This window comes from Accipiter gentilis, chromosome 9, assembly GCF_929443795.1.
Source record: "Accipiter gentilis chromosome 9, bAccGen1.1, whole genome shotgun sequence".
NCBI classification, from domain to species: Eukaryota; Metazoa; Chordata; class Aves; order Accipitriformes; family Accipitridae; genus Astur; species Astur gentilis.
The window spans coordinates 29,490,256-29,513,214 of record NC_064888.1 but is presented as its reverse complement, the minus strand read 5'-3'; the positions used below and the strand labels follow the sequence as shown (position 1 = coordinate 29,513,214).

General features: G+C 45.4%; 1 protein-coding gene across 2 annotated transcripts in view; it reads right to left on the bottom strand.

Moving 5' to 3' along the window:
* WBP1L (WW domain binding protein 1 like) overlaps window positions 1-19,548 on the bottom strand; it is a 59,421-nt gene extending 39,873 nt beyond the window's left edge. Inside the window, exon 1 of one of the 2 annotated variants that reach the window (XM_049810662.1) lies at window positions 19,446-19,548. In XM_049810662.1, coding sequence (XP_049666619.1) covers window positions 19,446-19,532 — 87 coding nt within the window. In that variant the 5' untranslated portion in view covers window positions 19,533-19,548. Of the gene's footprint in view, window positions 1-1,102; window positions 1,184-19,445 lie in introns of those variants that run through there. The other variant, XM_049810667.1, reaches the window with a different exon arrangement.
* Window positions 19,549-22,959: the final 3,411 nt, after the last annotated feature.

Here is a 22,959-nt window from a genome sequence, read left to right as displayed (position 1 = left end):
TCTAAATACTCCTTTGACAATGGGAGTGGAAGAGCTGTGGCTGTCGGCTGGTGATAACCTGCAGCTTCACTCCATGCAGCCCACGGTCTGTGTCATGAAAGCCTAGCATCAAGACTTAATATGTTAAGACACTGCACACACACCAAAGGGGTTTGAAAAGCCTGCTCAACCCTCATGAAAGAGGGTGCTCTCTGGCCCTACTTACAGCCTGAAAAGCGAGGGAAAAGAGGTTCTGTCTTTATTCTTTGCGGTCTTGTTCAGCCATGCTCGATGCCTGCATGCCTCCTAAGTTTATGGTTACCTCCTGTTGACAAATATGTTCTTCTGCAATCTATTTCATTTGTTTTCAAAAAGACAGAAAACATTTTATAACATTAGCCAGGTTTTTTGCAAGACAAGTTATGGCCTTTATATAGGACTCCAAATAATTTGTGGTCCATTCTCAAACTGTACTGGACTTCATATTTGGCAAAGTCACCATTTTCTATTCTTTTCTTTTCCATCAGCAGAATAAGAATAGAATTTACCATATCAGAAGTGCAGTCAGAGTCATTAATGTTTATAGATAACATCTATTACTTGACACTATGCAAAAAATTTGACATGTACTTTCATGCTAGTTCAGTGTATTAATGTTTGTATGGGTATTGAAAACAACCAGAATTCATACCTAAGTTAAATAAAAGATCACAGGTTTCAGAAATGGACATCCCATGATTCAGTTATTTGCCTGTAATGAGGGAAAACCAATACAAAGTCATCCCATTTGTGAAAACTACCAATTGCTGATGACTACCATATTTTTAGGGCCAATCTTCAGAGAATTATCAGTAAAAAAGTGGCACCTTCCTTTTATTTACCCCATCCTAGACCAAACATATATTAAAAAAAAAAAAAAAATCAAGATAACCATATTTTCTTTTACTCTTCCAGAATAACAAAGAGACTGAAAGCATAATTCACTCTAATAATTTTCTGTAAACGAGGATTTCATTGTTAACTATAGTAAATACCAGATTTAAATTTTCTCTTGCAACTCGCCAATCTTGTCATGACTCAGCTTTTAAAAAAAAAAAGTTTCCTTTGCACTTCAGTAACTTACCTCTTTTAGTCTCCAGCAAAAAGATGGATGATAATTTAGAGAGTCCTAGCCATGCACTGTTTCTGGCTGAAATCACAGTTACAAACCAAAAAGCATCCAGAGACTTAAAATACAGGCAGAAATTATTTAGTGGTTGGTATTCCTTTGCTAAGCCAGAAGTTCAATACTGCCTTTATAAAGCATCAAAACAGAGGCAGAAATATGCGCTCAATGCTTCTGACATACTTGATCCTAACAGAATATTCTAAGTAGGAAGTCATAAATACATAGCCAACAGTCTCTGAGATAATGAGCAAAATGGTAGCAATAAGTGGCACCAGGAAAGAAAATGAATGATCTCATAATTTCTCCCAAAGTGCTAAGAACTCAGACTTCCACATGACTGAAGACTCTTTACAGAATATACACATATGAAAACGTATTAAGACCCACAGGACTGGAATCCCTATCACAAAGTGCCACATTGATAACTCAAGTTCTACGGGCATGGGGTTTTTTTTCCTGTCATTAAGTATCTTTTTTTCCTGTCTCCACACCTCACAACCCACTTTTTGTACTGACAAAAGTCACCAGCGATCTCCCGTGGCAAGATATACTTGGGAAGCTATGCAACAGCCTTTGAGGTGGGGAAGTCAACTCAGATTCTAATTTCTCAACTCAGGAGCACAAAGAAACAGAATGCTTGTACCAGCTTTCACATCTCTCTTCTTCACATCTTGACATCTCTGCTAACAGATTCTAACAACCAGGACACCAGAATTCATACTTCAGCAGCTTCAACTTCTTTTCTGAAGGACTCCAGCTATTGATTCCTGATACGCTGCCAAGCTGGTCCCTGAAACAAGCCAGAGAACACTCAGGAAACATTCAGGAAAAGGTTGGAAGTAAGAGGTGGTTGCAGGCAGATCCTAGCACAAAAGAGGTCAGCCCATGACTGCAGGGATTCGCAAGCCTTTCCATATCCCAACACATCTCAAAGAGATTGTGAGGACTTCCCAACTTTAGAATAACAAATTGACAAGGAGGGGCCATGGAGCTACGAAAGCCCATGCGGCTGAACTGAACCATTTCAAGCTCTCTACAGACTAGGGAATGTACAGTCCGATGAGTTATCCTAAGTACTAGATTTTAGTCTAAACGGAAGTCCACACTTCTCAACCAGAAACCTGAGATTAGAGGTCAGATTTAGAAGTGAAGCTTTATACAAAGATGCTGACATGAATGCTAGAAGAAACAAGAAAAAAACCCCAACAAACCAGCCAACCAACCATCATTCTTTAGAAGAGCAGCTGCCTGGAAGATTTTAAGAAATAAATTGTCCAAAAGTGTTTCAGTTGCCATTCAAAACCCTCTCACATTGCATTTCCAATTTCAAAATCTCTTTCCCTTCAAAGTCTATGTTCTCCTATACTTTCTTCAAAGGCTCTTGCAACTTAGAAGTCATAGGAAAGCACACCAAAAATACCAGACTTGACTAATGCATATGCTTTTCTGCCAGGCAAGGTCACCTTTCTGTATTACATCTTATGCAGCAAGCCACACACTCCTCTGGTAAGATGGTACCTTCACTCCTTCTAAAGCACCATGTATGTTGCAAATCATATACAGATACTAACACAAGTCAAACAGGATTTTCTGCTATAGAAAAACCTGCTTCTAGTCTTTATTCTCCACTTGAACCCATAATTCTGAATAGCAAATGCTCTGATTTTAGTTTAAGCAACTAAACGTAAATCCTGATGAAAGGCATTAGGAGTATAAAAATGCCCATTACCACTTTGGACTAGATTTGAACTGGTGACCTAATGATGTGACACTCAGTAGTTCTTTAACTACCTGTGATAACAGAGATTTGCATGAGCAAATACTTAAATCCCAGGAGATGGTACTTCCTGGTTAAGAAAAAATGTTAGATAAATGAAATCCTCAGAAATAAAATTGCACAAATCTAGAATCTTTTAACAAGCAAGAAAATACGAAGAACAGTCACCAGATTCCTATGAGTTTCTTTAAGATCCTTGTATTACAAGTACACAACACACAACTTTGTACTAGAAGTCAGTACTTGCAAAGCTCAGCATTCACTACTAGACTGGAATAAACACAGCAAGTCCAAAGAGTCTCCCATGGCTTTAGAAATGCACTAAAAAAATCAAGACACATTTTGAATCAAAATGCACAAATAATTCCACTTTCAGTCAATGTATTAAAAACTAAGATCTTTATGATCTGTTCAAATGCATCATACCAAATATGCAGAGCCTGGCATCATAACACCTACCCTACCAGAACAATTCAGGGTCTTTGCAATCCATGAACCTTGCCTCAATATCCTGGTGCTATGCCTGCAGTGGTAGGTGCAAGTCCCAATGAGGCAAGCATGTTTCTCACCTGGTGTCAGAGGCATCAGCTGAAAGCAGCCATCAAGTTTCCTCTTGAAGTGAAGCATCCCCTAATATTTTATTAGGTTGTAAAAATTTCACAATGGTACTTCTGCTGGCAAGGCGGAGAGAGCCAAAAGCACAATTAACAACTCCCATCAGAGGGTAGATCCTGTTTAACATTTTTAAAGAAGTATTGCATATGCGCATGTGCTCCATTTCATTGGAGAGGCTCCACGCAAAGAACTCACCACACAAAGAAATCTCCTGATCAACAGCAATACCTTCAATCTCCCTGACAAAAAATAATACTCCCTTGAATAGCCATCAGTCCCTCTCCCTGCACACATAAGTAAACTCAACCACAACTGCGACCATTCCTACAAAAAGGCTCTAGACAAAAAGCATCTGTACAAACAACTTTCTGCCTGCCTTGGGGAGGAGTCCTTTTGTTGGATTTGTTTTGAAGCTACAGATGCCCTACGCTCATTCAACCACCCCGACCATACCAGCCAAACACCTTATGCCATCCACATGAAGACAGTCACGTTCTCCAGTTTGCATCCAAGAGGTGTGCAGTTTAGGGCTTGCCAAGAATAGTTGCTTATCATAGTTAATTTTAACAATATCATACATAGCATTAAAATAGCTTCAAGAAAGGAAAGAAAAATGTAATATAAATTACAAAGGCAGGTGATGAATCTTCCAAAAGCATCCAAAAAGATCACAGTAAAATCTTGTAAGGGTGAACAACCTGGTTTCATAAACACACTTCTGATTAACCCTTTTGCAGCTTCAAAAAGATACAATCTCTGTTGTTGCTAAGCATGTCTGCCAGAGCTTGCCAAGGAAAGCATGAGCAAGCAGCTTCAAAGGCAGAATGACGTACCTATAGCAGTAAACCCTAATCCTTGCTGTGGAAACCGCGCAACTGAACTTAGTCATAGAAAATGGGATTAGAAATTCTAAAACAAAACAAGGGGTTGAAAGAATTAGCAGTCATCCCGAGATCATGTTGAAAATATTGAGCAACATTTAAATAATAACTGTTGTCAAGGTTAATAAAGAGGAGAGTAAAACTAACATCTTGCACAGGAAACCTTTAGTGGATGGGGATAGGAACAGGGTATCTGGGTCAGCCTAAAACCTTTCACACTCACCCTGGATGGTGGCTTGGCAAAGAGTGGAGGTGCCAGAAAGCACCCCAGTCATTGCTCCTAGAAATTCAAGTGCACAGAGCCCTAGAGAAAGGTTTCTGTGATTTGACCATAGGAGACATGGCATGGATTGAAGCAGATGGTGCTTTGACAATCAGAGTGATGGCTCATGTGCCACCTGCAGGGACAGAGGGAGAGTATCCAGGAAGCAGTTTGGGAAGCACAGCACTATTCTTTCCACAGTTCATAATGTCATGCAAACACATGTATACAAGAACGTTGCAACTGCCCAAGTAACCCTCTTCACTAGCGTCATATAAAGCACATGGCAGAAATGCAGAGGTCAGGATTTCTGAGGCAATTCTCCAAGGAGACACAGTTAATGTGACTTTCTGAAGTTCCCTACATTTCTTGCACTGTAACTTCCTGGACAACAGCATCGCATAATTTCCAGTGACCGGACCTAACCCAAATTACATGTTTACACAACCCACGTGAAATTCAGGTTTTGATGAATGTGTGTTTTCATTTTAAGACAAGGGCTGATTTTCTAACTCAAGACGATCTTTCAAAAATAAACCATGTCTGCACATAGGGTCAGGATGCCTAGAGAGATCCTAAAACAACAATTAGTTTAAGTGAGCTTCACTGGTCTTCTCACTGCCAAAGCAGCTTCATTAGCAAGTACCAAGTATTCAACTCCTGATCACTGCAACAGATTTAAAAAAAGAGAACACAAAGACTTGCATCAGGAAAGGAAAGCAGTGGCAGGAACAAAGGAGACATGCAAGGAAAGAAAAGAATACCTTGAGAAAAAGAGACAGACTGTCATGATCTGAGAGCTGATGAAATCTGCTCCCAGTCGACCATAAGGTACAAGCCCACAGTCTGATGACAGAGAGCATATTCTCCCTTTGATCACTCTCCAGTGTCAATGGAAACCCACTGGGGCTTGAAGAGATATCAAGTCTTTGAGAAATTAATATCTAACCTAGCACACAGACCATTAATGGAAGTAGAAGTGGGTTTCCACCCCTCCTCCCCAGGCCCAGGACCAGCACTTCCATTTAATGAAGTGTGAATGGTCAGATTTCAGCAACCTCCCTCTACTTTCTCTCTGCCCAGACATCAGGCTCTCCTTTCCTTTAGAAAGGCCTCCATGCTTCCCTCTCACCAAAATGAAAAGGAAACAGGACAAGATAGATACCAGGTGCCACAGCGTACATGCAGTTCATGCCAAGCAATACAGCACAGGGCTGTCCAAATTCACGGCAAGAGCAGAAAGGCTGTGTTATCTTTTATTTACCATTGACACTGACATACGAGTCTTTTCTCCCTTGCAGCCTCACAGATTCCAGCAGAGCCCTGCAGATGAATGACCTTGCAGCAACAACCAACAGCACAATATTACCAGGTAGTTTCCAAACCAAAGATTGTGGCAGTTTTGAGTGGAGAAGACTGGAAACTGCTTACCTAGACTCTCTACAGTGAAAGCACAAAGACACTTGAGGATCACCCTGTAGAGCCCCTCTGAAACCTCAAAGGTAACCAGACCTGCTCACAGACCCAGAGAAACTACGCAAAGATTCAGCTTCCATCAGCAGCAGTATGCTGATCAACTAGCAGAGCCTCTTTGCTATACTAGGACAAAAAATTAAAAGAAAGGATAGTTAGGGCATTTCACACTCTGCTCCGTCTCTTGGAAAATGAAAGCAAATAGTGGATTTTTTTGTTTAAGTACTTGCTTAGAAGTTCGGGGGGGGGGGGGGGGGGGTGTGCTCTTAGCTTTCCTTCTGTATTTAGGCAGAGACTTTTTCAGTATTTCCAGTGTTGCGAAATAGAAGACAGAAGAAAACAAATCTACTTTGACTACACAGAAGTGCCAACCAGAAAAAAAAGCCACAAAAGATTGTATAAATACATGTACATCCCTAAAAACAGAAACACCTATCAAACAATGTTTAAAGTTTGCCCAAGTAAGAGTCTAACTGAACTCTCTGTACTTGCTGTTAAAAACAATTTTACTCAAAGTAATAACCAGGATTCAAACCAAGTAAGAAATAATGAACTTGTTTTTAATTCGTTTGCAAGAAACCCAATTTGCAAATGCTACTCTTAGCCAGCTATTGAATATACAAGTTGATAGAGCCCAGAAGGCACTGTGATGAGTGACTTAAGTGGAGGCACCCTACACCCACCAACATTCCTGCTGAATGAATATGAAATCTGCAAGAATTGCTTTTATTTATCTTTCTAAAAGCATTTCTTGGAAGGGCTGGGAAAATTTATTTCAGATGGATTTTTCAGCTGAGAACAAAGTTGTATTTATTATAATTATGCACTCTCCAGTGTGGCCTGCCTTGCTGAGAAAGAACATTAAATTCAGCTGTGCACAAACTCACGGAAGTGACCTTTTGAATGAAAATGCTGCAGCAAGAGACTTGTGGAGCATTCTCACTAAATAATAACCTACTGTCTGGGACTTGCAGATTAGTGTTCAGACCACTGATTTCAGCTGCTACTTAGAGAGGCACAAGTCCCCATGAGGTCAATCAGCTGAGAATAAATCGTGTTTGCTGCAGATTACAATATGGAGAACTGTACTTGGGAAACTATTCATAGTCTCCAGTCCAATATGATTTTATGAACTTTTATTAACCATCATGCAGCAGCATAACCTTGCAAGGCACTTCAAAGAGGTCTTTTCTGCAGGACACCCACTATCTCATTTAAATAAGAGGATCAAAGGTCTTATTGACACAAACTGAAAAAGCTCTCACTTTAATGAGAGCAACAAATGCAAGGATGAATACCCACCACCTGGGCAGAAGTACCCTGCTCCCTCTTTGTAGAAGGACATGAGGATTATCTGAAAGACTTCTGCTGTATGGAAAGCCCAAGCACCTGGGGACAGAGGCAGGTTGGCACTAAAGAACTAGGAAGTCAAACTAGAGTGTTCATTTCATGACCTAAATGAAAGGTGCAATGTAAAATAGCAAGAGATGCAAGACATGTGCTTGTTTGGAAATGGAGGATGTCCTTTTAGTGTGCAAATATAAAATGTCCTCCTTAGACACAGCAGATCATCTTACACTTTGCAGAAAGGTTGGGTATTATAAAAAGTATCCCATCCTGTAAAGAACTTAAAACAGATGTCTGAGCCTTCCCAGCAGCTGGGTTGCTGGGTAGTCAAATTCCCTGCTGCCAAAGAAAGCAAGGCAAGCTTGCATGCTGACGTCCACATCTCAGGGGCAATTGGAAGCCACTCTGCCTGCCCAGCCCAACAACATCCCACAATGGACAGGACCTGCTGGCAACCTGCTCCAGGCTCCCTCTCCTCTTCACTCTCCAAGCTATGCACACAGCAGGCTCTCGTGGTTCACGGCCATCCGGACTTTGGTATGCAGTTCAAAGATCTAGAAAAGAGACTACCCTGTTCTAAGCATCTGAGGATTTTTCAAGCCAAAATGCAGGTATCAAAACACTCTGCGCTGCCAGTTTGGGTTCTGTACTCCCTTTTCAGATTCTGTGTTTGCATTTCAGCAAGCTCACTCTCATCTCACAGTTCTGCTCACTGAACCTGCTGGTTTAGTCCCAAGTCTGCATCTCTGTGTGCTGTTGCCTCCAAGGGGGAATACGATACAAGAAATTCAACTTCTTGACTTCACTACAGAACCAATTAACTGAGAGTTGCAAAGAAGGAAAAGCTTTTGCTTGGACTATTCATTTTCTATGCAGTGAACACAGCACATGCAATTTGTGAGGTGTGTAAAAGCTTGATCCTCATGTGTCTTCACATGTTGATTATTTGCAGTACTGCTTTCCAGACAAATAGAAGAACAGTCCCCACTCAAGTACAGAAGAAGCCAAGAACAATGAAACTGTATCTCAACAATTAGGTAAAGTTTGACCATAGTACTTGAGGGCACTGAAAACCTTTGGACCGAATCCTCACAGAAGAAAACCAGGAGTTTCTTGGTTAACAATTAATAATTTAGACCTGAAGACTCTCATCCACACCTCCAGCTGAAAAGGAAAACTACACAGTATTTATACACCTGGTACTACACAATCTACCAGTATTTTGATACAAAAACCCGTAGTTCATAGTACATTCACCATTTTAATGTCCTCACTTTAGATGAGAAATGTCAAATTACTTTCTTAATATCATGTGGTAAGCCAGGATCAGAACTGAAGAGTTCTTGCAAAAACTACTCATGTGTCAAAGGAAGGACTCAGAAGCACACTGTGGCTTTTAAAAAACCATTATTTTTTACAATATTTATAAATTCACCCTCAAAAAAACCCTACCAAGAACTAAACCCAAGAAATCTCCTTTGAAAACTTGTTTCTTCCATCATTTACCTTTGCACTAATCCTTCAGGTTAAATAAACTATCAAGACACTTCACCCTCAAGAGCCCTCACCACTGTAGAATATGCAAGATGCCTGCTGTCAGGACAGGGACAGAAGACAAACACAGAAGCAGTGTAAGACCTGTAAATGAACAAGTTAATGGGTTGAACCAGATAAGAGCAGTATTTGTAAAGCCTATTTATTTAATTAAAGACATTAGTTAAAAGCATAAACAAGTTTTTACCTTGCACCCTGTCCTGAAGGAAAGTGCCTTCAGAAGAACTGTTGGCAGGCAGTGCCTGTGCAAGAGAAGAGCTAGTGATAAAAAGAGCTCTCATAGCAAGGATACAAATAAACAAAATCTAGGGTCATTCATTTAAGAGTCTGCCTCAACTTGTAAAATGCCACTAGAACTTAAGGTTTCCATATTTGTAAAATTAACTTTTTTCTGTATTAACAGCGTGGTAATGGCTACATCAACAGTAGCAGCTCACCCAGCCTTCAGATCACACTCATGCAAGGCACACGGTTTTATGGACACAAATACACCCTCCATTTGCCCGGTTGCAGAAGATCAAGATGCAAGTGGCACAGCACCCAGCCAGGCCACTGTGAACATCTTGTCTAGTGTTGTTTTCCTCTCCTGCAGATCTCTACATTCTCAAGCCAAAGCCAAAATATTCACTGCTTACATACACAAATTCAGTCCTGTTTTATTAGAACACACTGAATGTATTTAATCCCCTGGTTGCACTTCTAAAAATCTTTCAAAGCAGGATCATGGCAAGAAGAGTTTTAGTTACACACTGCTAGATAATATGACAGACAAGAAACCATCAGTGCCACTCCTTCTGTTCCCCAAAGTTTATCTGCTCTGTTAAAGGTTGTGGAAAAAAGGAGATTCGTCTGGGCTTTGTCCATGTGAGGAATTCAGCAAGCCCTTACACTTCTTACCAGCCTGAAGTTACATGCCAGCAAAGGTGAAACAAGGCAACAACAGATTTGTCTGGTCCCTTAACCTAAAGTTTTCCTGGCACAATGCTTCTCAATAAATACATAGCATGCTGAAAATAAAGGAGGACTGCTTCTTCAGCAAGTCCATCTAGATAAAGCAGACTATAGGTTTCAGAATGGAAAACAATACTATGAAGAGCAAAATCACTCCAGACTTCCTGAATTCATCTTTTAACACCAGGATGATCCTCAGACTTTTCAGTCAAGGGACAGGCCTAAGAGCACAAATTGGGTCTGAGGAGAAGAAAACTCCTGACTCCCATTTCCACAGCCTAACCGCTCTCTGGTGGTTTAGTATGATCACATACTCTGGGAAGTACAGAGTTACAAGGACAGAGCAGAAAAGCAAGAAACTTGCTAAAACAATGAGCCACAAACGAGAGCAATATTTAATAATCAAGTACGTGAGATGCAAGAATTTCCTAATAAGATGGGTAGGAAAAAGGAGCAAAGCATGAAACAAATAGAAAACAATACAGCTAGGAAAAGGAGGGGAAAATAAATTAAGAGCTCTTATTTTTACACTGCCATTTAAGACAGGCTTTGTCAGAGTCCAAGTGCTAAGTGTCAGTAAATGGAGACAATCAGCAATGACAGATGTCAGCAAGCCTGTTTTATCCAAGCTTCAGATCACAGGAGACTGGAGAGTCAAATGCAAGCCGCTTGTGAATTTTGCTGCTTCTAAAAAGACAGAAGTCAAAATGACAAGGTAATTTGAAGACAACACAATACATGTGCAACCCTCCTCCTCTTCTTCAGCATTCACTGTTTGAAAAGCAGACTGCAAACAAACAAATGAGACAACCAGTAAGGAAAGGAGGAAAGGAGGATTTCATCACACAAGAGACCCAGACATGAGTCATGACCTTCACATGCATTCAGGTAGCTGCATTAAATGCTTTCCAAGCAGAGAGTAAAGGTCTTTCAGATTGTATCTGAAGAAAAGTCATTCCTCCCCCAAAGAAGGGGAGGGTGGGGGAGCATTTTTGGTAATTTTCCCAATACGATTACAGCTGATACACAGGATGAGATGAAGTCAGCCCTGTATCATGGCCCTGAAGATACGCTGCCTTCTTAGAAAGTCTTGTCCAGTCTTTACAAGACCTCTGTACAATGCCCACGACCTCCTCCAGCCCTTACCCTACCTGCTGGCTCAGACTGACTCCAGCTGCTGTTCAACTCTTTCATTCCACACCAGTCACTCCCAATTCTTGTTTAGCTCAGCCAGAGAGCTTTAAAAGGTGCTTTTGCAGCAGGTTGCTAGCTCCCTGGACCCAATTTTCTGCCCACAACCAGTGAGAGGGCTGTCACAAGGGCTATTTTATGCAACAGAATGGCCTAATCTTCTGCTGGAGGCAGAAGACATGCAGCTCCCATGGCTTCTTGTTGGCCATCAGCCACCACCTGGGATTTAAAAAGGATCCTACATAGAGAAAGAGGTTTTTAAAAACCCACACAACTACTGATACAGTATTAACAAACAAAAAGCTTATTACAAAGAGTCAGGAATACAGAGCTTGGCAAGGGCAAGTACTTCTGCATATTTTGCACTCTTTCCATATCAGGCTTCTGGTGTGGCTGCCACAATTACACCATTGTTTGACTGACAGCATTATCCCAGAATGTCTTGATTATGAGCTCTGGTTCCCTATTAAGTAAAAACAAACACCAAAAAAAAGTCTTTTGTGGACAACAGTACTTGACCTGCCAGTCATACCTTGTGTGCTAGGACATGAGAGGAAAGAGTGAATCAGTTCTGCTCACTAAAAAGCCTCTGCACCGTCTGCTGGCATGCCATTAATGTTCGAGTCTTCTCCCCACTTCCAACAGGCAATGCTTGACACTTTTACACAGGGAAAGCTCAAGACGGCTGGTGAGATTCCTGGCAAAACACTCTCTTCATACCTGTTTCTACAGCTTATCAGCCTTTTCCCTTTCAATTTGCTGTTCAGCCAGCGGGAGACAAAAAAAGAAAAACAAAAGTAGTGCTGTAACCACTGGAGCTCCATAAAGCTGACCTCCCATCAATATGTTTCACAAGGCTGATTGACTTTGCAGGCTAGCAAACTGTGAGCTCCAACTGAAGCTTTTCCAGAAGCTAGGGCATATATCAAGTCAGTCAGTCACTGACTCACAAATTTCCCAGTGCTTAATAAGCTTGCAACTGTAGCTTCTCACTCAGTGATGCTTCCCTGTTTGTTTTTTGTGTTTTTGTTGGTTTTTTTAAGGTCTCTCTGTGCCTGTTTTCAGGAATTCTGTTGAAATCTTACGCATCTTTGAGGTCTCTTCCTATCAAATTTGGTTTAAGTTGGCCACTGACTTCAAAATGTATTAATGGGGAGACAGACACTGATAACTACATAAAGCTCACCTTTTCTGTGAACTATCTTTGCATTAACAAAATCCATTTTCCAGCTAAAGTCACTCTCTGTCCCACTCCGGTACTTTTGGAAAATCAGTATCTTGACAAGCTCCCTCAGCCTCAGGTAGAGCCAACACATGATCAGTTTTTGCTTTGATCATGATCCCTCCCTGATCTCAAAAAACAAAACCAAACAGCACCACCATCTCCCACCATGGACCTCTGCTATAGTTGCCTCTGAAATTTCTCTCACTGCCTTGCGCACACCAGAACCAGAGATGCTATAAAAACACATCGCCAATAAAAGTCACAAACTTCCACCTCATATTAATGCAGAAGATTAAAGAGGAAAGAAGAAGGGAGAATCCTTTTCTTTACCGTTAGCAGATCTTTCCTTTCTTGAGGTGAACTCTTTCCTCTGCTAGTCCTAAGGACTGCACTCAGGATCCTGAGGTCTCAAACCACCAGGAGAAAAGGAAAGGTCCCTGCTCTCCCTTCTTCCCTAAACCCAGCACCATACAGCTTGTCAGTACTGGTAGCTGCTCACCATACCCACCCTACACCTCTGCAACCCATTATCAGCAAGAGGCCAGCAGCATTTTAAATGCCAAAAGCTCTGTCCCCTGACGCACAGAGGTTTTCTTCCATGCTCAAGTGGTGACCTGCTAGCAAGCCACCAGTGCACTGTCAGTGGTTGGATTTATTTTACGATAAACTGGCCTAAAAGTGCTTGGGAAGAAGGAAGAGTCAGGAAACTGGATGTAATTCTCCTACACAACCCAGCTCTCACATCCTTTTTTTCTCTTACCAGTTTGGACTGACCTCAGGCAATGCCAGGTAGATGGATACTGGCTCAGCGGAGGAGGCCTGCAAACCAGCAGCACCACAACCTGCCTCCACACAAAATAAAGTCTCTCCTTTCTATTTGCAGGTGTTGTTCAGGGCACAGCATGCCAGGAAGCACTGGCCACTCTGGCATTAAATGGGTTGGTCTGTTGCATCAGTCTGCCAGCACAACCTCACTTTACACCCCAGCAAGCACCCTCATGTAAAGCACTCCATTACAGTTTCACAAGCTATTGCAGAGACTATAGCTGTCGTCTAAAAATAATACTGGGGGCAGTGATCCCACTGATAATCACATCATTAGAGGAGAATCAAGTTCCTCCTTGTCCAAGCAGATAAACAGCAGGTCTTTGCAGCACCTTGAGCCTTCCTTTGCAGCCAAACAGTATCTGTGACATCTCGGAAAAGCATCATTTGGGACTGCCATACCAACACACTTCTTGTCACAGGCAAGGTACGGGCATGCAGTTCCTGCTTGGCAAGCCTGTTCTCTCCAGCCAGCTGTTACTTCAGGCATGTTTGTTACGTGCACTGTTCACAGGCTCAGCCATGCAGACAATAGACTGCCACAGAACCCAGGTGTTGGCATCTCAAAACCTATCTTCTTAGCTGCTGGTTTTCTAATCACACAAGACAGCAGGGGGAAGGAGGGACCCGACTTCCCCCTCAACATCTCTCCATGAAGTCATCCAGGAAACCCACACTCCATGCTTGCTTTCTTCCAACTCAGAAGCACAGACCAAAACCTGGGGCAATCAGGTTGTCCTGTAACGTGCAACAAGCATGTCTACCCTGCTCTGACTAATGGCCTTTCTGAGATTGTCCCCAGCCCTGCCTCAGAGACTGCTTTTGAGATGTCTCTGACATGCCATGTCCTTTCCTCATGTTACAAAAACAGCAGTGCAACCCTGGCAGGAGCAGCTTGCCCAGTCATCTTGGATTCATGAATCCCCCAAAACAAATGCAGGACAGGAGTGTGTTCAGCCATAAAGTCACCAGTTAAATGTATTAATAAGCTGAGAAGATACTTATGCAGCTAACTGGAAAGGGCAAATTCTTACCCTGTAACCTGTAAAACAGGGCAGCTCAGATTAGAGGAACATCCCCAAACCTAGTACCAAATATGCATGTTGTCAGGAGACAGAACAAAAGGCCATATGTAGCTCATCTTTACTAAAACTGCAGGACGTGCCTGACAAGGAGAGGTTTGCATAGGCATAGCCATGACGAAAGGGCACAGCACAGGCAACACTGGATGGAGAAGTAGGCCAGAAGATCACTGGCCCACCACTAGATTTTTGCCACAAGCTAATGTCTGTTCAATCCTGCCAGTTCTCCCAATATGACTTAAGGGGGAAAAAAAAGGCAAAAAGAAAAGGTGGGTGATTTGCTTTTACTAAATATACTGCCCATTACCTCAGAGGATGTCCACATGTTTTCAGATTACAAAGAAACACAAACTGTTACCTACTTAATGCCTTTCAAATACCACAAAAAGAAACACAAAGGCGAACTTCAACATAACACTCGATTAATACAGGTTGACAGAGCTATATAAAAGAGCACAGTTCCCACTTTCACCAGCAGAAAAGCGACTGCTGAACATGCTTAGGGGAGCAGCACTTCTAGCCATCAAAGTGAGCGGTTGATGGGTACTTTAGCCAGGGTCGAGTAACTAACATTGAAATGTGGCCAAACATTGAGCACACCCACCCCTCTGTCCCACTAGAAGGGCCGATGGCTGTATCACCACTTTGGGCAGGACCCCTGCTGCCCTGCAGCAGCTGCCCAATGGCACTGCACCCAGCAGAGCCACCGCTCGGGGACAGTCAGTACTGGATGCTGCCGCTAGCCAGACGGGGCTGACCTGGCCTGGCCCTGCCTGGCTTGCAAGGCTGGGAGGATGGAAAAAATCCCCAACCATATCAAAACAACTCTGGCAGATGAAACTTTCCAAGTTCCCCCGCAACATAGCACAACTCCACAAAAGCTGCCCAAGTTTATTCTTAAGGTGGTGTTATATTTTTGTTAATTAATATTTAGAGGGTGGCAGGGAAATTCTCAGAAAGGCAATGACAGGTCCCAGTCACGGAGTTGCTTTGACTATCCTGAAGAAAACTGCCACACTCCTCCCCAGGATGCATTGGACACTTTCAGACCAGGCTTTCCATCTGCTGCACAGCTCCAGAGATGCAGGGAGAAATTCTTACAGCATTGTGTGTAATTGTGAGGGCAACTCACAAACAAAAAAAACTGTAATGAGTGGGAAAGCCTGCTATACAGATGAGACACTAGTTCACGGTAGTATAATCATCACGGTATGAGCAGTCCTTAATCCAATCTGCACAGTTATTTAGAGGTTCCTGTTCTGAACAAGTACAGGATGTACTTTGATCTCTGCTGCCTCCTGCCAAAACTGTGGAAATTAGCAAGCCAAAAACCAAGAGTCACAGACAAAGATATCACAGCAGACAAAATATATCCTATAGTTATACAAGCAGCTCTCCTCCTGAATGACCTGATGAATTTCAGGAGACATAGAAGTGCAGTTGCAACTAATTACCTTAATCAAAAAAGTTGTCTTAAATTTACAGGTGAGGAGATGAGCCTCGCTTGCACAAGGATAATTGAAACTTTGCTGTTCAGTTCACAAACTACCTCAAGCGATGCTCTGAAAGGGCCCAAATGTAGCCAAACTCTTGGATGAAGCGTGGTTAACTCCATATTGGTGCAATCAGAGCTGCGGTCACAGCTAGTGCACAGCCTTGGACAGAAACTCTTGTGTTACAGGGGTGTTAGCCACAGCGACAGTCACGCCGAGTTCTTCCTTAAAGCAAGGATCTGTCCTCTTTGTCACATACAATGAATCATCCCTCGAGTCACAGTACTTCAAGCGAACTGTTTAATTTGGGATGAAATCGGTCTTTAAGAGCATGCTTCTGTCAGATTTTGGCTCAAAACCACCTTATTAGAGAAAGACAGATTCGCAGACTTGTCACATAGTTAACATTCACTTAAATCTCTTGTTTTTAAAGAAAACAACAGTTGAGAAAACTATGTGATAATTAAGCTGTAGGCGTGGGAAGCAGACAGATAGTTAAGGCGGTCCAATAACCTCTACTCTGCCCTGTAGAGACAAACTACAACAGAAAAATGATTAATGTTCAAAGGTTTTCATTACAAATTTGATCAAGCACATTTTAAAACTTATTAATTTCTTATTTCCTCATTTCCTTCTCCCTCAAAGCAAGAGGGGAGTGCCCAGGGTGTGCAGTTAAGGCTATACATCTACAGTCACAACTGAACATGGCTAGATTTCTTCTTTCTGTGACGTTTATCTTTATTTTATTACATAATTGCAATATTTCTGCCTGTAATCTATTGATAAATGCTTCAACTCCAGTTAACAGAGTTTTGTGTTCTGATTAGAAGTGAAACAGCAATGAATAGTCATAGAGACGGTTAAACAACTTGGACTCAGGGTGGTGATGAGCTAGTTATCTTCATTCTCCTCCATCCACCACCCCAAACAAGTCAGGTCTTTGAAGATCCTAGGCAGCCTGGACTTATTTTAACCTGATAAATCAGACCCTCCTCCAGAGTACAGTGTGTTCTCGGGAATGTTTGTTCAGTGCAGCTAGGCAGTACAGCTCCACCTCCTGAATTATTTAGAGGACACATTTCCTGCAGCACCTCCCAGCCTTAGACCACCAGGTCTGTGGGACAGTTTTTACAGGCGAGGAGGCATGGTCCCTGAACAAGCTCCCCCTGACAGCAGAAGCAAGCAGAGCATGGCAAATGCCTCCAAGGTGACTGCTGCCTCCTTCCATCTACAAGAGGCAGCATGGGCAGGAACAATCAGGAGAGGACAAGAGGCAAAAGCTGTCATGGTTTCAGTTCTTATCTACAAGCCCGTCAGCTCTGAGGAAATCAGGCTCTAAGGCAACACCACAGCAAAGTTTTGTTACATGCTCATTTTCAAGATCCTACATTACCCCTGTCATTTTTGAGTGGGTAGCTCTCAATCTCTAGTATGCAGTGAGATAATACCAGCCTTTTGACAGACAGAGTCTACATTTAAGATCTAAAATAGACTGCAAGAGTTTTATATAGACAAACTATGAAAAGAAAAGGAGTAAAAGATGCATCCGTATCCAAGCGCTTTAAAGAAAACACAGGCCGCCAAAGCTCTTCTCCCCCACTCTCATGTATTGTACCACTCAAGACTTATTATTTTAGGATTACTTCTGGTGCACTGACTGGAGAGGATATCCACAAGTCATGTATGCAACTATTCCACAAGCAGCCTAGCTGTATGACTGCTTCCACGCCTTCCTCCTTTTTCCTTTCCTCCTTTTTCCTTTTCTCCTTTTCTACTGCCTACTCCATTCTACCAGCTCCTTGATTGATGTATAAGCTGTAGAAGGCACGGAGCATCTTTCACAGTCTTCAAAGAAGGTATGGTATTTTTATTAGCATGTATAGGTTTGAGGACTTTCACAGCTTCTGTACAGATAATCCTACCACCTGACCACTGCTTGCAGCTGGAATACCACAACGACCAGAGAGCAAAGCGGACCCGAGATGTGCTTATATATGCTTTGTGTGTGTACCTCGGCTCACAGATGAAACAGAGCAAGCACTAGGACTTCCATCTGTAAAAACGGTTGTGACAATGTGGAAAACACATGGCTCAACACAATCCTGCACCTGGGTCCCTAGGGCAGCAATGGCCAAACCTTAGCCTCCATACAGCTGAAGGAGATTTGGGGTGGCACTACCAATGGGGAATTACACAGCTTTTAAAGTAGATCTGGTGCTCTCATACCCTAGAAAGAAGAAGGAAATTCAAAAAGGGCTTAACATCTGTAGTCATAGACTAACTCTTCACCTCCTCCTCCTGCAGAAGCACTGGGAAGTATTTCAACGGACCTCTTCCAGAAGGGACACCCCCCCATCTGCACCCCTGTAACATTAAGCACCACGCAGCCCACAGCATCTGTGATCTACAGTCATAGATCAGTATCTCACCAACTCGGACCTTCAACAAACACAAACTACAATTTGTACCTTGTAAGTAATATGCCACATCAAATCAGAAGTCATCATATGCAGTCTATGTTCTACATAGGGTGGAAAAGACATCTTGACTTCATGAACAATAAGATGCAGGTCGCACATAGGTTGCTTGGCCCACTACAGTCCTCTCCAAGTGACACTGAGTGTATAGATCAAGGTGGGAGAAGTTTACAGGTGTCTACACTGGGGGACCCAAGAACATCACTGGAGATCTAAATGGTACACATTGCAGCATAGACAGAAAAGAAAGTAAAGAGATTAAGAAAACAGAATCAACTCCATTCAAAACCTTTCCAGGCCTGAAGAAGGTAGTAAGTGGGTGGTCAGAGCCTACAAAGACAAGGCCTAGTTCTCCTCATCCTAGTTGAAACTGATTCCCTCTTCCTTCCCCCTGTGCAGAGGCTTGCACTGAACCTCCCCACACACCCCCACGCAAGTCCCATTTCCCTGCCAACTCAGGTCCTCTGGCCAGCTGCCTCCCGGCCACCCTTCAGCTCATCTCAAACCTCCTCCAGCCCCGTCCCCTCACAGGCCACCTTCTCCCCTGTCACCAACCCCAAAAGACACACGTGCCTCCATCCGCAGGCCCCCGTGCACCTGCCAGCTGAAGCCTTCTGCCCTCGCCATAGCTATCCTTCCCATCACCTCCAGTCAACCACCATCAAATACCCTTCTCCCACGTCCTGCAGCCACCCTGTGATACGAAGCACCCCCGAGAGGCACTGCCACCCATACCTAGATCCTTACAACACCTCTCCATTCCCACAACACACAGGCACCCCCAAACTCGGGTCTCTGCATCTCCTCCAGCCTCGCTTAAGCCAAGGGGGCTCCCCAAACCTTAGGCGGGCCCCCAAAAGCCTCTTCCCCCAGCCCCAAGAGCGCCAGGCACCCCATGCACGCTCCCACCCCCGCCAGCCCAGCCTGACCCCCCACCCCAAAGGCCACCTCCCTCACCCCGGAGGGCACGGTCCCCCGCGTTCACACCGCTGCCCCCCCCAGGCCTGCTCGCCCCCCCACGGCCGGCCCCCGCCCCAGGGACACAGCCCCCCAGCACGGCGCGACCCCAGAACACCCCCCCCCCCCCCCAGCACGGCGCGACCCCAGAACCCCCCCCCAGGCGGCCCCCCCAGGGCAGCCCCTACCTGGGCAGGCTCCACGCTGGCGGGCAGCCCCTCGGGCAGGGCCTGGAACAGCAGCAAGGCCATGGCGGCGCGGAGCCTCCTCGCCATCCCCCCCACCCCCCGCTCCCCGCCTCCCCAGCCCGACTGCGGCCCGGGACGGGAGCCGAGGGGGCACCCCGCGCCCCGGCCCGCCCCAGCCGGTCGCCTATTGGGCTGACGGCGTGCCGCTTGCTTCGCCAGTGGCTCAGCGCGCTGTCGCTTAGGGCAGAACCGGGAGGGGCGGGGTCTGCGCGCAGGGAGCTGCCATCTTGAGTGTGGCGCACCGGAGAGGGAGCCTGGAGTAGGGCGAGGACTGCCATATTGTGAGTGGCGGAACTGGCTGGGGAGAGGTGTGGGGGGCTGCCCCTTGGTCCTGCACCCCCAGTGCAATGCACCCCCGGGGGCAGAGCTGGGTACTGCAAAAAGGGGGGTGCACAAGCACCCTCTGGCCTGCTTCAGCCTTCCTGACACCCCAATGGCAGCCAGGCACTCATCCCCCATTCACCTGGTCACATCGTGATCCCCAGTCAGCCTCCTCCCCAATGCACCCACAGAGACCCCAACCCAAACAGCCCACCTGAACCTGGGGCACACCGGGGAGCTTGACGTGGAAAGGGTGCTAAAATGGCAGCAGCGGCATGGGGCTGGACTGGAGGCAGCCGGCAGGCAGACAACGTGTTGGTACCAGCCCTGTCGGGAGACAGGAGCAACATGGAGAAGAGGATCTCCCACCACAGCCGGGTCCCAGCATGTCCCCACACAGCCATCCCTCACCCAGGCTGGCATTCCCCAGAAGGAGTGGGGGCACCAGCACTTGGGGTTCATTCACAGCTCAGGGGAGATGACCTGGGAGATGTTTCTGGGGCAGTGACAGAGGCTTCCTAGACCACCATTTCTGGCATGCCAGGCAGCCTCCATGCTGGATTCGCACAATGAGGTTTATCAGATGCTCAGCTAACACATTAAGAAAAGCCAGGAGAAAAATAATTGACTTAGCAGCTTATCTCCTACCCTGGCATTTTTCAGTTGGGGCAGTACTTGAGGCACACCTAACCCTGCTGGATCAGCTTGGCTGCCTGCTGCTGGCATGGGCTGTCAGGTGTTAACCCATTGCACGTGCACCCTGCTTGCTCCTCTCTCCATAGGCAGCCAGTTCACCAGCCTCCACCAGCCTTTGGGCGAGGACCAGTGAGCCAAGCCTGCCTCCTGGGGCTGCTGATGCCTCAAAGGAGACCCCCAACCTCCCATGCTTCCCCAGCCCCTCCCCAGGCTCTGCTACAGCCCAACATGATGTCTTTGATCTGGTTATCATTTGAAGGGACGTTGTAAACATGCTGGAGCACTGACATTTTGGCCATGCACAGTTATTAAAGGAGCTTTATTCCTGTTCCCAGCTAGCCCTGAAATTAGAGGCACAGCAGGGAGAACACTTCCAGTCCACAGCGCATGGGACAAGCCCAGATCAGGTGTGACTCATCACTAGAGAGCAATTAACACTTGCAGCTCTTCCCAAACAGGGATGAGTCCAGCTCTGACTCCTGGCAATGAGGTTTCCTTCCTGTTACAGCAGTGGGAAATGGAGGAGGGCTGGCCGAGCCACCCTTGGCAGCATGGGGACTTGCTGGCCACAGCCTGGCTGTGACCTCTCTGCTCCCCAGCGAAACCAAGGCAGGCTGTGGAGTAACTGTGGTTTTGGGGAGTGCAGGCAGGCACTGGCTGCAGCGACTATCTCCCGACACTGGAGTGATGTGAGCTTTTGAGATGACTTGAATCCTCCGGGGGAGATTCCAGCTACAACCTAGAAACCTAGAAACCCCGCTGAGCTAAACTGTCAGCTGGCATAAATCCATGTCGATCTGAAGAGGGAATCCACTGCTATAAGCTCAGGGGGGAGGTCTGGCTTGAGGGTGGTTTGCTGATCCTCCAAGCCCAGAGCAGCCCTCTTCCTCTGGCCAAGAGCAATGAACCGCAACATGTCCTGCTCCCCAGGGCAGGGGGAGAGCTGGCACAAGATGGCAATAGGTCTTCAGAGGGTCCCTCTGCTCCATTGCTCCTCTGGTATGACTGGGGACAGGAAAGAAGGAGTGACAAAACCACTGAGGCTTTCCCACCATGGTCCCAATCTCAGTTTTGGGTGGATGCTGTGCTGGCATCACTGGCCGCAGAGCCCCCTGCCCTGCTGGGACCCCCATGCACTGCAAACATAGGAAGGATCAACAGCAAGAGCGTGGCTGTGATGTGCAGGGGAAGGGCAGTTTTAGGGTGCTGTGGCACATTGTTTTACACTCATCACTATGGTCCCAAGCAAGCCAGAGGCACCTTGGACCCAAATACAGCCCAGGCTGCTACAGGTACCCTTCTGAAAGTGCTGAAAGCAGTTTTGGGTGTAGGGCAAGAGCAGCTTGAGTTAAGGAGCTTAAGAAAAGCAGAGAGCAGAGATGTCTCCTTGTGGCTTCTTCCCACTCCCAACAGGAGTGACATCTGTTTCATTTCACGTGCTTATCTATTATTTTAATTGCGCATTAACAAGAGATCTAATAATGCCCAGGGAACAGATACACAAGTTTGAACACGTTTTCCTACTTTCCGCTGACCTATTAATTATTTCAAAGCTCTTGTGCAGCTTTCCAGCTGTAGCTACATGCGGTTGGAGACTTTATCCTCTGCCTGTTGCAGCTTGGGCAGAAGGAAACCTGCTGTGGATACAGCAGAGTGGTTAATGCCAGAAAGCCCTTTGGCTCCAGACCCTGTGTCTCCACTCGGACATGCGGCTGATGTGGGGATGCTGCTGCCCTCGGGGATCTGACACATATTCCTGGCTGGAGGGACAAGCATGAACCATCTGCCAGGCCATGGGGTTCTCTGAGCAGCCACGTCATACGGCTGGTTAGAAACATGCTTGTCCCACCAAGGGATGTTCATCAGCAAGCAGAGTCTGGATGCAGCTGGTTGAGTGTGGGGACTAAAGCCCAGGACTTGGGCTAAACTCTGGGGCTCCTTCCTCCTCTGAAAATAGGCTGCAGCAAACTCAAGCCACTCTTCTTTGGGGTGGGAGACGCCTCGTGGCAGACCCAAGTTAGCATCATGCAAATGCTGCCTGGCCAAGAAGACAAACAGCACCCATGGGTGTAGGAAGGGTCACCCAGTGTCATCCCCCCAGTTCCCCCAATGGGGCAAGAGTCACCACGAGCACTGTCACCTCCCTTTGTCACTTGCCTCAGGACTGTTTGCAGCCCCAAGAACCTCTTGGGGAAGGCTGCATGGGATGCCCAAGGGTTTCAGGAATCATGTCAGCCCTTGCAGAGCCTCACGGCTCTTCCTCCTTCTCCTGGCCCTTGTGCTGACCCTCACCCTGGTGCTTGGTCAGTCACAGAGCCTGTACCTTTCCCTTTCAAGGCAGGCATGAGACCCATGTACCAGCCCTGCCCAGGGAACCAGACACCCAGAGACCAACCCAAAGCAGAACCCACAGCCGTTTTTTTAAAAATCACTGTAT